This window comes from Salmo salar, chromosome ssa06 (genome assembly GCF_905237065.1).
Source record: "Salmo salar chromosome ssa06, Ssal_v3.1, whole genome shotgun sequence".
NCBI classification, from domain to species: Eukaryota; Metazoa; Chordata; class Actinopteri; order Salmoniformes; family Salmonidae; genus Salmo; species Salmo salar.
The window spans coordinates 84,772,464-84,788,057 of NC_059447.1; the positions used below are offsets into that span (position 1 = coordinate 84,772,464).

General features: G+C 41.5%; 1 protein-coding gene and 1 non-coding gene across 2 annotated transcripts; one reads left to right on the forward strand and one right to left on the reverse strand.

The window, feature by feature from the left end:
- Nucleotides 1-4,744: 4,744 nt before the first annotated feature.
- On the reverse strand, nucleotides 4,745-4,816 carry trnat-ugu (transfer RNA threonine (anticodon UGU)). The gene has a single exon. It is a non-coding gene; the product is annotated as a tRNA-Thr (tRNA).
- Nucleotides 4,817-4,902: 86 nt separating this feature from the next.
- LOC106608238 (cholesterol 24-hydroxylase) lies at nucleotides 4,903-15,594 on the forward strand. The gene is made up of 15 exons (XM_014206078.2): nucleotides 4,903-5,315; nucleotides 5,561-5,635; nucleotides 5,771-5,852; nucleotides 6,044-6,117; nucleotides 6,374-6,460; nucleotides 6,590-6,728; nucleotides 7,053-7,166; nucleotides 8,191-8,353; nucleotides 8,592-8,657; nucleotides 8,752-8,824; nucleotides 10,630-10,714; nucleotides 12,936-13,046; nucleotides 14,592-14,680; nucleotides 14,779-14,845; nucleotides 15,012-15,594. Exons 1-15 carry the CDS (start codon nucleotides 5,167-5,169, stop codon nucleotides 15,165-15,167), a joined length of 1,530 nt encoding a protein of 509 aa, XP_014061553.1. The 5' UTR covers nucleotides 4,903-5,166; the 3' UTR covers nucleotides 15,168-15,594.

Below are 15,594 nucleotides of genomic sequence, written 5' to 3' on the forward strand. Positions count from 1 at the left end.
GTTTCAAAAACTCAATGTGCCTCTTGAGCCAAAAGGTCTGCCCACCCCTGTCCTAGGTACTAGTACCCCTAGTTGAGAATCACTGCCCTAACTAGCCCATGGAAGTGAGGCAGTGCAAAGGCCCTCAGCATGACATCAGGAAGGAAGGAACTTCCAAACGGAACAGAGACTGCCCCCTGCTGTTGGACATACTTGCATCTCAATAGTCTAGAGAGGCGTCCTCTGTTAGACAAACATCAATACATCTCTGAGCCGCGGGCCGCATCTCAATAGTCTAGAGAGGCGTCCTCCTCTCCTGTCCTTTATTCATACTGATCTGAAAACAATGTACTTCTATTTCACCTGGACTGGCTGTTCTGTCTGCTGACAGATCTATTAACTATATTAAAATAGATTTTATCCTCAGCAGGGATTACAATTGTATTTACATGTCCAATCATGACCTGACGTAGGTAGGCTACAGGTTTGATTTTGAAGCAGATATCCTTTCTTCTGGGAACAATGACAGACATTATCTGATGCATTTTATTCCCTTGAAGAATCACAAACAGCAAAAATGTTCATTGATTTACAATGCTGATCTGTGTCGCTGCTTCCTCCTTCTCTACTGTGAATTGCTATTCTGAACTAATTTGATATCCATTGATTCACACAATTACCCTTGAATTACCCATAAGCCACTGGATATAAGGAGTATAATTGTATTTCTGAGGTATGCCCGCTCTGCTCTCCAATCGAGAGGGATAGATAGGGTTTTTTAGGCAGTGAAGAGAGGGTTTGGTTTGCTCTACCATTCTACGCCTGGCTGGCATAACAATGATCCTATTTTGAGCCAGAGAAGGAACTTCCTGCCTCTTCATTGGAGCAGACAAGATCTCAACTCAATCTATGGGCAAAGAGAAGACACACATACACAAACACACACACACACACACAAACAAACACAGGCCTAACTGTGGATGATAGGATATGGAGATGTAACTCGATTAGAAGTTCAGAGACATGGGACATTATAATTCACTTCTCCTTAACCCTCTATTAGAGGGAAATGCATGAGCAGTTTTTACCGTGTATGTGACACATCAGTTAGGCCTAGGCTATATGGCATCCAGTAAATTCACATGAGCCATACTCTGTCTCGTTTAAGTTGGAAGTTGGAACAAAGCTTTTAAAAAAGCTCCTTGCAACTCAGCCTACAAGAGACTCAAAACTCCAACATGATCACATCTATCACTTCCATCTCTCAGACCTGTTATTATTGTGTTATATACATGTTATAAACATGATTAGGCCTATTCATTTGTTATTGTAGCACCATGATAAAGCTTTTATTCAACTGAACAGTTGAATGAATACATATGACAATGAGGATAGCTATACACACCTGTGCACTTGCATGTTTGACCCAATTCAAACAATGAATACATTGTTTCTGAACTTATTTAACCTTTATTTAACTAGGCAAGTCAGTTAAGAACAAATTCTTATTTTACAATGACGGCCTACCCCGGCCAAACCCTCCCCTAACCCGGGCGACGCCGTGCCAATTGTGAGCAGCACTATGGGACACCCGATCAAGGCCGGTTGTAATACAGCCCGGGATCGAACCAGGGTCTGTAGTGACGCCTCTAACACTGAGATGCAGTGCAGTAACATCAAAGCTGAACAGAGAAGACATTTCACACTTGGTTTAAACAATGGAAGCATAATTTGATTTATTTTTATTGAACCTTTATTTAACCAGGAAAATCCCATTGAGACCCAGTCTCTTTTTCAAGAGAGACCTGGCCAAGAAGGCAGCAACAATCAATACATTACAGAATTAAAACATACAATACAACATCATCCAGCCTAAAAAAAAAGCATTTACACTCCTCTGTAACAGAGTCTCCCATCAATGTTTTCAATTCATTCAGTGGCACTAACATATCTAGATGAAGCATGGATTGTAGACTATTCCATGCCTCTGGTGCACAAGAAGAGAAGACAGTCTTGTCTAATACTGTGAATGTCCTGGGGACTTTAAGTAGCAGCCACCTAGCAGACCAGGATTGGGATCTGCTGGTGGTGAAGGAGAGCAGACTACAGAGGTAAAGAGGGAGTTTACCCAAAAGGGCTTTGTAGATGAACACCATACAAATGTAGCTTTTTGCGCATATAAAGTTACGTCCAAACAACCATTTGGTACAATGTGCAATGGTGCGTGAGTGACTTGGCATTTGTAATAAAGCACAAGGATGCATTATAAGCAGAGTCCAGTCTCTGTAAGGCAGAGGAGGCTGCATGCATCACATCAAATTGTATTGGTCACATACACATGGTTAGCAGATGTTATTGCAAGTGTAGCTAAATGCTTGTGCTTCTAGTTCCAACATTGCAGCAATATCTAACAAGTAATAGCTAACAATTCCACAACAAATACCTAATACACACAAATCTAACAAGAGGAATGGAATAAGAATATATACATATAAATATATGGATGAACAATGACAGAGCGGCATAGGCTAAGATACAATAGATAGTATAGAATACAACAAGTCACCATAATCAATTACAGAGAGAAAAGTGGCCTGAACAAGCTTCTTTCTATCCATAAGCGGGAAGCAAGCCTTATTACAGAAATAAAAACGGATTTACATTTAAGCTTCCTCACAAGATTATCCATATGAACTTTAAAGGACAACTTGTCATCCAACCGTATACCTAGGTATTTGTAGGATGACACTTTTTCAATAGATAAGCCACAAGATGTGACAATGCTAACCTTCTCTGGCTGAGTGTGAGACCTGGTAAAGGTCATACATTTAGTTTTCTGTAGATTCAAGACCAGGTTGAGACCATAAAGTGGGGCCTGCAGTGACTGAAAAGCAGTCTGGAGCTCTTCAACAGCCTGAACCAGAGAAGAAGTACATTAATACATGACTGTATCATCTGCATATATATGTAACTTGGCTGCATCCTATTTCCCAAATCATGCAAACAAATTGAGAACAACACAGGAGTTAAAATGGAACCCTGGGGCACACCTCTATTAATTTCTAGAAAGCTAGACTTGTGATTGTCAGTATATACACATTGTGTTCTGTCAGAAAGATGGGGCACTAAATTGGTTTAGGAACTTTCACTGATACCAATGTTACTGAGTCTAGCTAGCAACAATTCATGGTCAACTGAATGAAAGGCCTTTGATAAATCAACAAACAGAGCAGCACAATGTTGCTTTTTATCAAGTGCATTTATGATGTCATTTGCCACTGCCATAGCTGCAGTTGTGGTGCTGTGCCCCGATCTAAAGCCAGACTGAACCCCGCTCAGTATGTTCTTTTCAATTAAGAAGTTTTTTTTAACTGTGACCTCACTAGGGATTCATAGACTGGCCAGGATAGAGAGTTTGGATGTAGGACGATAGTTATTAGCGTCTGAGGGATCTCCACCCTTTAGCAGTGGGGGACATAAGCTGATTTCCAATAGCTGGGTATGGAATTGGTCAAGAGACTCAAGTTGAAAATGTGAGCCAGCTGCTATCTTTAAGAGGTAGGGGCCCAGGTTGTCTGGACCTGCAGACTTTTTAGTATCTATAGCCTTTAGTGCTTTATAGATATAAGCATAAGAAGTAGGCTAAAGTTAAAATGGTTCACATGCGGGCCTATATCCTAGTTGACTGTAACAGAGCTTACATTAGAGGCCTGGGCCCCACCATTATTAAAAACTGAACCAGCAGTTTGTTAAAAACCCTACAATATGGGCTTTATCCTTCACTTCATTAGAATCATTCATTAAATGGTCAGGAAGGCCAGAGGATACACTAGAACCTGACACTGATGTGATTAGCTTCCAGAACTTGGTAGGGTTGTTTAGTTTCTCTGTGACTGCATTTAAATAGTAATCTGATTTGGACTTCCTGATCAATCTTGTACATTTGTTTCTTAGCACTCTGAAGGAGGCCCAGTCAACAGGAGCATTTGTATCTATAGCTTGAGCCCAGAGATATTTCTCTTTGTAATTAATTCTGCCAAGTTATCTGAAAACCAGGGATTGTCCCTTCCACTGATTCTACATTTCTTCACAGGGGCATGCTTATCACAAATGGACAAAAATTTCACATAAAAATAGTCCCAGGCAGTGTCAACGTAGGGAATCAGACTTACTCTGTCAATATTATGGTACAGATCATGTAAGAACGTTTGCTCATCAAACTGTCTAAACTGTATTAAAAAAAATATAACGGGCTTTGATCATTTTTACATTTCTAACACAAGTAATCGCACAGTGAACACTGACATCATTTCAGAATATCCAAGTCGATGGGATAAATTATTCCTTAGAAGAATGTCCAATAGCGTTGATTTATTAGGTGCTCTGGGATTTGGTCTTGTTGGTGGATTAATTCATTGCGCGAAATTCAGAGAATCACACAGTTCTTTAAAAGAGTCCGATACAGATGTAAGCACGTCCCAGTTAAAATCTCCTACAATAATGAATTCAGAGTCATTTAGCTTGTGCAGGACATCAGAAAGAGAGTGCGGTCTGTAGCAGCCGACTACAGTGATGTGGGAGTCGTTATATACGGTAAATCTAAGCAGCATTCTTACACTTGCAGTCAACACGTGCCTAAAATTTCACCCATAGGGTTCAAATGTGTGCAAAATATATCAGATAATTATCAACACGATATCATATTCTAGGCTCTCTTCTACACGTTCTCAGTGTACCCGTGTGGCAGAAAATATATATTATATCTAGGCTCCAGCGAGGATCGAACTCGCGACCCCTGGTTTACAAGACCAGTGCTCTGCCACTGAGCTATAGAGCCAAATGCGTCATTTTTCAAGCACATAGGTAGTCTTTACTAATGAAGAATCTAGCTTTTGTCGTTATACAATGAACCCCGGAAGTTGGTCACGAACACAGTAAACCATAACAACAGACAAGTAGACTACTAGTGCGCGTTCACAACTCGGAACTAGGACACTCGGAAATGTCAATGTTGCTGATTCGTGAACGCGGCACATGTATAACAACAACCATTTACCTAGTTATACATTTCCGAGTTTCGACTATAACGTGAACGCGGCATATTCTGACCCTGACCAAATTCAGTCCAAAAAGCAGACCTCATACCCTGCTTGTAGGGTCACCGCCAGCTAGCTAGTCTACTGCAATATGGCACTTTTTCATTTGATTACAGGTTGGATTGGTTATGTTCTTATGTGCCTACTTGGTTTGATTTTGATCGTATTTCTCTGTTTTTGTCTGTACATAAAATATATTCATTTGAAATATGATCACATACCGGGACCACCAAGGGACAGGTAAGTCATTATTATGTAACCTGAACATTTATTTTAAATACTGTAGCTGGAAGTTATTTTCAACTATGTATATTGAGTTCCATAAGAATCAGACAAACTAGAGAACAGTTAGCCTTAATAACCGCCAGGGGTCGCTTTTTCACCTGTCTTTTGCGTTTTCACTGAGTGAACTTGGTTAAAGGGATCTCTCAACATAACGTCCTTATTTGTCAGTTATGGAATAAACGTCTCTTGTTATCCCACAGTTTTATATTCGGACATTCCGCAATCCTGAGGGAAATTAGCAATGGTCGAGTTATCCACGACAAATTCCTGGAATGGTGAGCTGAATGCCATGGAGCAGTGGCCAAGACACACACACACACACACACACACACACACACACACACACACACACCAAGTTGTCTTGGTACATTTTACATTCTATTTAGTGTATTCTATTGTATCTTTGACAGGTCGGAGACATATGGACCGGTGTACCGTATTAACGGTATGCACATTGTGATGCTGTTTGTCACCTGCCCTGATACCACCAAGGTAAACCTGCGCCTGAATATTTCACACAATATTTCACACGTTTAATGGATGGAGTTAAGCATCAGTCCATTTCTTTGTACTATTTTACAAAGAAAATACCCAGTCATTTTCTGTCTGTACTCTACCCTAAAATAAAGTGCCCATTCCATTTCCTCCACAAACTAAACAGACATTTTTCTTTCTCGCCACAGGAAGTGCTGATGTCACCAAAGTACCCCAAAGACTCACTGGTCTACAAGGGTCTTTTCAACCTATTTGGACAGAGGTGATTCCTGAATATGTTGTGTCATTTATGCTATATCAACATATAACGATTACAGCCACTGACTTCCTACCGCTACATTTGCGTTTTTTTATTGTGTTGACGTTTCGGTCGGTACAATATTTTCCAATACATTCAATCTTAATGCTGTCTGACTTACATTAAGCCACCTATACATTACAACTGGACCCCTTGGTCAGTGGCAAGTGGATTCATTGTCAAGGTACAGTAAATACTTTGTTGTCCTGCTTTTCCGCAGGTTTCTGGGAAGTGGTCTGATTACGGCTCATAATCATGATGCGTGGTACAAACAGCGAAGGATCATGGACCCTGCCTTCAGCAGTCTGTAAGACACTTATCTATTTCACATGATGTAATAATCAATTGCTCAATGGATCAGTCTGTCTGTCTGTCAGTCAGTCAACCAATCCACCCACCTATCCATCCATCCTTCCATCGTGCTGTGTATTGCCAGGTACCTGCGTGGTCAGATGGGGGCGTTCAACGAGCGGGCAGAGCGTCTGATGGATAAACTGGCAGACATGGCTGACACCAACACAGCCGCCAACATGCACCAAATGTTCAACCTTGTGACCCTGGATATCATCACCAAGGTAACGAATGGTCATTCCTGTTACCCCCAGATTCACACACTACCCCTACCAGTTTAATATTTCACATAAAGCTGTCTTCATGACAAACAGCAGAACCAGTCATAGTGACACATTTTCAGGTTATGACAACTGACTTACACAGTTATTATGCCAGCTACAGTGTAATCTAGCTATTAGGCAGCCAAGCCAGTGAGCTAGCCATTATAATGCATAACTATGACTCAGAGTTGCTGCTGGTCAGGTATTATTATCTGAAACATGAAAGGCACTCATAATAAATGTATCATCAACATCAATGTTGTTAATCTGTGTTTCTACCTGTAGGTGGCGTTTGGAGTGGATCTCGATCTGTTGAAGGAGAGTGACACTCTGTTCCCCAAAGCCATAGAGATGTGTCTGAAGGGAATGGTCCACTATGTCAGAGACTCCACCTTCCAGGTAAATAGTGACATAATCTTGGTTAACCCAGAACAAAAATCTTGTGTAATTTGGTCAGCTGCGTTATTAAATGCGTTATAAATTGAGAGTTCCGGTGTGTGAATTCTCCACCCTGACAAAAGGAAATTCTCAGCAAAAGCCTCCCCCTTCTGATCCGTGTGAAGTGAAGCACCGCCTTTTCCCAATCCTGATACGTCCTGATACGTCCTGATACGTCCTGATACGTCCTGATAACCAGAGCCGAAAAAGCCAAAGACCTTCACCACAGATAGAACAATGAGACAGATATTTCATCCGCTTGGCGTTTCCACGGTCTACATATTTTGTCATTGATGAAACATTTGATCTCAATACCGTTTTCTGTTCTCAAAACTACAATCTGTTACGAACAGAGTGCTCTAAGTTTTGTAGACTTGGTGGGTATTAGATTTGATGCTAGGGTCCTCAACCTCCTGGTCCAAAACCTCATAGTCAGGCCTGCTGTAGGCTGCTCGGTGAGCTTGGCATCCCTCTTGACATGCTGGTCATAAATAACCCGCCCTGGGACCATAAGGTTCATAAACAAGGTCATGAAGGCGGTACATTATGACATTCAATGGCTAGGTGCCCAATCAGAATGCATTCAAGGATTTTAACTACTAAATATGACTTCATTGCATCCTCCTTCCCTCCCCCTCCTCAGATCATGATCGCACACACGGCATATAGCCTCTTTTCCCTGGTCTGAGCTACTGGCAGGCCCATATGTTTATGGGGAAACTGTGGGGTGGGGGGGGGGCACAAATTCTATCAGTGGGGTCAATGTCCGGCTTTGCCACACCGTAGAGCCGGCCCTGGATGGCACCTTTATTTTATAAGCACACATACAGTCAAAACATTGGCACACTGAATCAACAACAGACAGATGTACTTCACCACAATGCTTCATAAAATGTATAGCATCAGTCCCTAGATGGCCTATAAATATGGTTGAATTTCCTATTTCCCTAATCTAATAATTACATTTTGTTGAATGTCATATTAGCTCTACCCAAAGAACAAGAAGTTCATCAACGAGGTGAAGGAGTCTGTTCAGCTCCTGCGTTCGACAGGCAGACGGTGGATCAACGAGAGGAAAATGGCCATCCAAAATGGCGAGGATGTTCCTAAAGATATCCTGACACAGATCCTCAAGACGGCTGGCAAAGGCACGTTGTAGTAGCCTGGTCCCAGATCTGTTTGTGCTGTCTTACCAACTCCTACCAATGTTGGCAAGAGATGGCAAGACAAGACAGCACAAACAGATCTGGGACCAGGCAAACATTGGAGACTTTTTACTTTGTGGCTCTGCATGTGACGTTGTTAGCTAAAACAGTCATGTTATTGATGAGGTTCAGTAGCAGTATTGTCTCAATGCTGTAAACTTGTTTAAATTCATAATTTCAGAGGAAAACACAGAAAATGAAGATGAGGAGCTTATGCTGGACAACTTTGTAACGTTATTCGTTGCGGGTGGGTCTCCATAAAAACAATTTCCTACACAATTCAAGATTCAGCAGCTGGAGTTACCTTAACAGCCTTTACTGTTTTGTCTTCCTCTTGAAAGGGCAAGAGACAACAGCCAATCAACTAGCTTTTGCCGTCATGGAACTGGGAAGGCTGCCAGAGATATTGGCCAAGTAGGTCTTATTATTTAATTTCATTTAACCTTTATTTAACCAGGAAGGGCTCATTGAGATTTGAAATCTCTTTTTCAAGAGCGTCCTGGCCGAGATAGGCAGCACCAAGTCATTACACAATTACAGACGGACAACATGAAAAACTACAAGTAATCTAGTAAAAACCATAGAATTCACAAGAGTATAACAAAATCATAAAACAGCAAATTAAAAACTTTGACAGGTCAGGGAATCAGTCTCAAAATCCTTCATCAGTGATTTAAAAACACCAATCGGGACAAGTTCTTCCAGTTTAAAAGTATTTTGTAAGGCATTCCAAGGTAATGGCGCAGAGTACATAAAAAGCCCTTTTACCAAATTCAGTTCGGACATTTGGAACAGTTAGCAGGATAAAGTCCTGCAAACGAAGAGAGTACCCACCACATTTCTGAACAATAAAAATGCCCAAATAAAACGGTAGTAAACCCAAAATGGCTTTGTAAATAAAAGTATACCAGTTACTGAGCCTACGAGTGACTAGAGAAGGCCAGCCAACCCTGGTATACAAAGTGCAGTGGTTCGTAAGGGTCTTGCAGTTTAAAATAAATCTCAAAGCGCCATGGTAAAGGGTGTCATTTGATCTCAAACACTGAGCGGAAGCATTCATATATAAAATATCCCCATAGTCTAGTAAAGGCATAAATGTAGCTGATACTACCCTCCTGGCTTCACAAGAAAAACAGGCCTTATTCTTAAAATAAAATCCCAACTTCAGCTTCAATTTTTTGTAAGTTGTTGAATATGCAATTTAAAAGAGAGGCCGTCATCAATTAAAATCCCAATATATTTATGTGAGGTTACAGTCTCAATCTCATTTCCCTGACAGGTAGTAATAGGTGAAAGGTTCAGAGATCTATTTCTTGCTTTCAGAAAACACCATTAGTTTAGTTTAGTCAGTATTGAGGATAAGCTTCAATTGACACAAGGTGTGTTGAACAGTATAAAAAGCAGTTTGCAAGTTCTGGAAAGCTTTGTGAGAGACGAGGCACAACAATAAATAACAGAGGAGATTGAATCAAACAGCCTACCAGATGATACAAAGTGGTCATTGAAACAATTCAGCATTTCAGTTTTGTCATATACAGCAACAAAGTCCTTCAATACACATGATGGTAATTCATTAACATTAACATTACTGTTACTAGACATAGACTTAATAGCCTTCCAAAACTTTCTAGGGTCACTCAGGTTATCAGTGGTAACAGACATAAAATATTCAGACTTGGCCTCCCTGAGAAGAAAAGAACACTTGTTTCGTAACTGCCTAAAAATAAGCCAACCAGCATCAGAACATGATTTCCTTGCTTTAGCCCAGGCTAGATTACGGTCGTGAATAATACAAGACAGCTCAGAAGAAAACCATGGATTATCCCGCTCTTTAACCCTGAACCTGCGGAACGGGGCATGTTTGTTTACTATTTGGAAATCAGGAATAAGCTTAATCTTGCTTCAGTCAAAATAAAACAAATCATGAAAGAAATCCTGCTCATTAAAACTCTTCAGATTTCTCTTACGAATAAACCGTGGGTTTGTTTTAGGAACCTTAGTATTTCTAACAGCAACAAGAGCACAATGGTCACTTAAATCATTACAAAAAACACCAACCGCAGAATATTTATGTGGAACATTTGTCAATATCAAATCAATCAGGGTAGATTTATCTGGACATTTGAGATTTGGGCTCATCATACCTCTTTTTGTTTATTGATAATTTCCATAATAAAAAATACTTTGGTTGTGTTTCTTGGTGTCTATAACTTCTCCAGTGTGAAGCAAGAAGTGGATGATGTCATCGGGATGAAACAGGAAATCAGCTTTGATGACCTGGGGAAAATGACCTACCTGTCTCAGGTACAGTGACTTAATTGATCGTTTTTATACTATATTAACTGTAGTTGTGACAGAATCAGTAAATCACTTGTTTTGGTACTGCCCATATGTAGCTTGTTTTTGGTCACAGGTTCAGGAATAGCTGAAAAAGTGCAACATTTACTTGGAGCTAACTCTGGAAATAGCACTGCTGGGTGATTTGAAAAGCCATCATCAATTGATCAATAATATAATAATACTCTTAGCAAAAATGTACAATCTGTAGAAACTATGAGAATAGAAAGGTTCAGAACTTTTGTAAAACATCACAGCACAGTTGAAAAATATATGGCAAATAGAAATCAAAACTGGATGGTCTTCAGAGATAGATGGGAGGGGTTGAGGGGAGCTGAAGGATGGGACTGGATGGTCTTCAGAGATAGATGGGAGGGGTTGTGGGGAGCTGAAGGATGGGACTGGATGGTCTTCAGAGATAGATGGGAGGGGTTGAGGGAGCTGAAGGTGGGACTACTAGATGGGACTGGATGGTCTTCAGAGATAGATGGAATTCAGGAGGTGCTGAAGGATGGACTGGATGGTCTTCAGAGATATGTTTCAGAGATAGATGGGAGGGGTTGAGGGAAGCTGAAGGCTGGGACTGGATGGTCTTCAGAGATAGATGGGAGGGGTTGAGGGGAGCTGAAGGAAGGGACTGGATGGTCTTCAGAGATAGATGGGAGGGGTTGAGGGGAGCTGAAGGATGGGACTAAAAACAAACAAAAGATAGCTAATCTAAAATATACTGTCTGTGAAATGTATGTAGTATGTTGTATGTAGTATATTGTATGTAGTATGTAGTATATAGTATGTAGTATGTATAAGCTGGAAGTGGAAGCCTAAGTGTTGTTGTCCATTAGTTTACTCCAATTAGGGAAAGGGTGGTAGGGTTAGGGGAACATAATAAAAAAATATATATATTTAAAATAATATACACTACCATTCAAAAGTTTGGGGTCACTTAGAAATGTCCTTGTTTTTGAAAGAAAAGCATATTTTTTGTCCATTAAAATAACATCAAATTGATCAGAAATACAGTGTAGACATTGTTAATGTTGTAAATGACTATTGTATTGACTATTGTTATTTTGCCCATCTTAATATTTTCTTTTTATTGGCCAGTCTGAGATATGGCTTTTTCTTTGCAACTCTGCCTAGAAGGCCAGCATCCCGGAGTTGCTTCTTCACCGTTGAAACTGAGACTGGTGATTTGCGGGTACTATTTAATGAAGCTGCCAGTTGAGGACTTGTGAGGCGTCTGTTTCTCAAACTAGACACTCTAATGTACTTGTTCACTTGCTCAGTTGTGCACCGGGGCCTCCCACTCCTCTTTCTATTCTGGTTAGAGCCAGTTTGCACTGTCCTGTGAAGGGAGTAGTACACAGCATTGTACGAGATCTTCATTTTCTAGGCAATTTCTCGAATGGAATTGCCTTAATTTCTCAGAACAAGAATAGATTGACGAGTTTCAGAAGAAATGTCTTTGTTTCTAACCATTTTTATTCTGTAATCGAACCCACAAATGCTGATGCTCCAGATACTCAACTAGTCTAAAGAAGGCCAGTGTTATTGCTTCTTTAATTAGCACAACAGTTTTCAGCTGTGTGATTACATAATTGCAAAAGGGTTTTCTAATGATCAATTAACCTTTTAAAATGATAAACTTGGATTAGCTAACACAACGTGCCATTGGAACACAGGAGTGATGGTTGCTGATAATGGGCCTCTGTACGCCTATGTAGATATTCCATAAAAAATCTGCCATTTCCAGCTACAATAGTCATTTACAACATTAACAATGTCTACACTGTATTTCTGATCAATTTGATGTGATTTTAATGGACAAACAATTTGCTTAAAAAAATTTAAAAAAGACATTTCTAAGTGACCCCAAACTTTTGAACGGTAGTGTATATATATATATATATATATTTTATGGGGGATTGGAAATGATGCCGACAATTACATTGATAGAACCCACAATGTATCTGCAATATTAAAACTGATCTACCCCCTAAAAAAACTAAAAAAAACTTGTTGTGACCAACAAGGTTTTAACCTGGGTCATCTGTGTACCACAATGCTTCTTCTTGTATTAGTCCACTGAGCTAAAGCCAAAGCATTAGGGAGGGAGCTGACACAAGTCCTCAGGTCTAAGGCCAGGTAACTCAAAATGTTGTGTTTGATAATCTATCTACCCCGTCAGGTGTTGAAGGAGACTCTGAGGTTGTATCCCACGGCTCCCGGTACGTCTCGCTTCATCCCCAATGACATCACCATCAACGGCATCCCCATCCCAGCAGGAGTCACATGCTTCGTGAGTTACCTCAACACCACTGTCAAGTGTTTTTGTAATATTTGTTCATATTGTGAAACATCACAGCACAGTGGAAAAATATGTAGCAGCTAGAAATCAAAACTGGATGGTCTTCAGAGATAGATGGGAGGGGTTGAGGGGAGCTGAAGGATGGGACTGGATGGTCTTCAGAGATAGATGGGAGGGGTTGAGGGGAGCTGAAGGCTGGGACTGGATGGTCTTCAGAGATAGATGGGAGGGGTTGAGGGTAGCAGAAGGATGGGACTGGATGGTCTTCAGAGATAGATGGGAGGGGTTGAGGGTAGCTGAAGGATGGGACTGGATGGTCTTCAGAGAGATGGGAGGGGTTGAGGGGAGCTGAAGGCTGGGACTGGATGGTCTTCAGCGATAGATGGGAGGGGTTGAGGGTAGCTGAAGGCTGGGACTGGATGGTCTTCAGAGATAGATGGGAGGGGTTGAGGGGAGCTGAAGGCTGGGACTGGATGGTCTTCAGAGATAGATGGGAGGGGTTGAGGGGAGCTGAAGGATGGGACTAGATGGTCTTCAGAGATAGATGGGAGGGGTTGAGTGGAGCTGAAGGCTGGGACTGGATGGTCTTCAGCGATAGATGGGAGGGGTTGAGGGGAGCAGAAGGATGGGACTGGATGGTCTTCAGAGATAGATGGGAGGGGTTGAGGGGAGCTGAAGGCTGGGACTGGATGGTCTTCAGAGATAGATGGGAGGGGTTGAGGGGAGCTGAAGGCTGGGACTGGATGGTCTTCAGAGATAGATGGGAGGGGTTGAGGGGAGCTGAAGGATGGGACTAGATGGTCTTCAGAGATAGATGGGAGGGGTTGAGTGGAGCTGAAGGCTGGGACTGGATGGTCTTCAGAGATAGATGGGAGGGGTTGAGGGTAGCTGAAGGCTGGGACTGGATGGTCTTCAGAGATAGATGGGAGGGGTTGTGGGGAGCTGAAGGATGGGACTGGATGGTCTTCAGAGATAGATGGGAGGGGTTGTGGGGAGCTGAAGGCTGGGACTGGATGGTCTTCAGAGATAGATGGGAGGGGTTGAGGGGAGCTGAAGGATGGGACTGGATGGTCTTCAGAGATAGATGGGAGGGGTTGAGGGGAGCTTAAAGCTGGGACCAAAAACAAACAAAAGATAACTAATGTCAAATATACTGTGTCTGTAAAATGTATATAGCATGTACAGTATAAGCTGGAAGTAGATGCCTATGTGTTGTGGTCCATTAGTTTAATCCAATTAGGGGAGGGGTGGTAGGGTTAAGGGAAAATAATAAAGAAGGAAATATATTTTAAAATATATATATTTAAAATAAGATATACAGCACTAGTCAAAAGTTTAGACACACCTACTCATTCAAGGGTTTTTCTTATTTTTTTACTATTTTCTACATTGTAGAATAACAGTGAAGACATCAACACTATGAAATAACACATATGGAATCATGTATTTTAGTCAGCACCTCATTGACTATTTTGGTGTGTCTCTACTGTACACTACTCTAACTGTTGTATCTGCCCCTATCTTGTCTGTTCACAGTTCAATTCATACGTCTGTGGACGGTTGGAGAAGTTCTTTGAGGAGCCGCTGAAGTTTGACCCAGAGAGGTTCCATCCAGATACTGCCAAGTAAGTGACCCAATATTGTTTAATTGTTTCTTTACAACATTTGAACTGATTAAGAGCTAACTGTCATGTTATGGATGTTGTTTGTTTCTGTCCTGAAGACCCTATTACTGCTACTACCCCTTCGCCCTGGGACCACGCTCATGTCTGGGACAGAGCTTCGCACAGGTGAGACACACACACAGTAGCAGGCACGTACACACACACACACACACACACACACACACACACACACACACACACACACACACACACACACACACACACACACACACACACACACACACACACACACACACACATGCTCACACCAGATTCCTTCTGTTGTTTGCAGATGGAGGCGAAGGTAGTGATGGCCAAGCTGCTCCAGAGGTTTGACTTCAGCCTACTGCCTGGCCAGTCCTTTGACATCCTGGACACTGGCACTCTGAGACCAAAGAGTGGAGTGGTGTGTAGCATCAGACACCGAGGACAGACAGCCGCAGCCTGACTACTGGAACCTGGAGATGACTAGCCCTTGTCTTTCAACTCAACATATTTCTTATTCGACTCATTCCGTCTTTCTTCTTTAGTGTCTTAAAAAAAAAGATGAACACTTCATCAATGTTTTACCAATCTTGTGCATATATTTGCATGTATACAAAACAAAAATGCAACATGCAACTTTTCCAACGAATTTACTGAGTTATAGTTCATATAAGGAAATCAGTCAATTGAAATAAATTCATTAGGCCCTAATCTATGGATTTTACATGACTGGGCAGGGGTGCAGCCATGGGTGGGCCAGGGAGGGCATAGGCCCACCCACTTGGGAGCTAGGCCCAGCCAATCAGAATAAGCTTATGGTAGAGAAATTAACATTCAATTCTCTGGCAAAAGCTCTGGTGGACATTCCAGTAGTCAGTACGCCAATTGCA

What these genes read in the sequence shown, in the direction of transcription:
- LOC106608238 (XM_014206078.2), top strand. Translation starts at nt 5,167, where the DNA reads ATGGCACTTTTTCATTTGATTACAGGTTGGATTGGTTATGTTCTTATG. An exon ending in CCGGGACCACCAAGGGACAG is followed by an intron (nt 5,316 to 5,560) that starts GTAAGTCATTAT and finishes GTTATCCCACAG; the next exon opens with TTTTATATTCGGACATTCCG. An exon ending in TGGGACAGAGCTTCGCACAG is followed by an intron (nt 14,846 to 15,011) that starts GTGAGACACACA and finishes TGTTGTTTGCAG; the next exon opens with ATGGAGGCGAAGGTAGTGAT.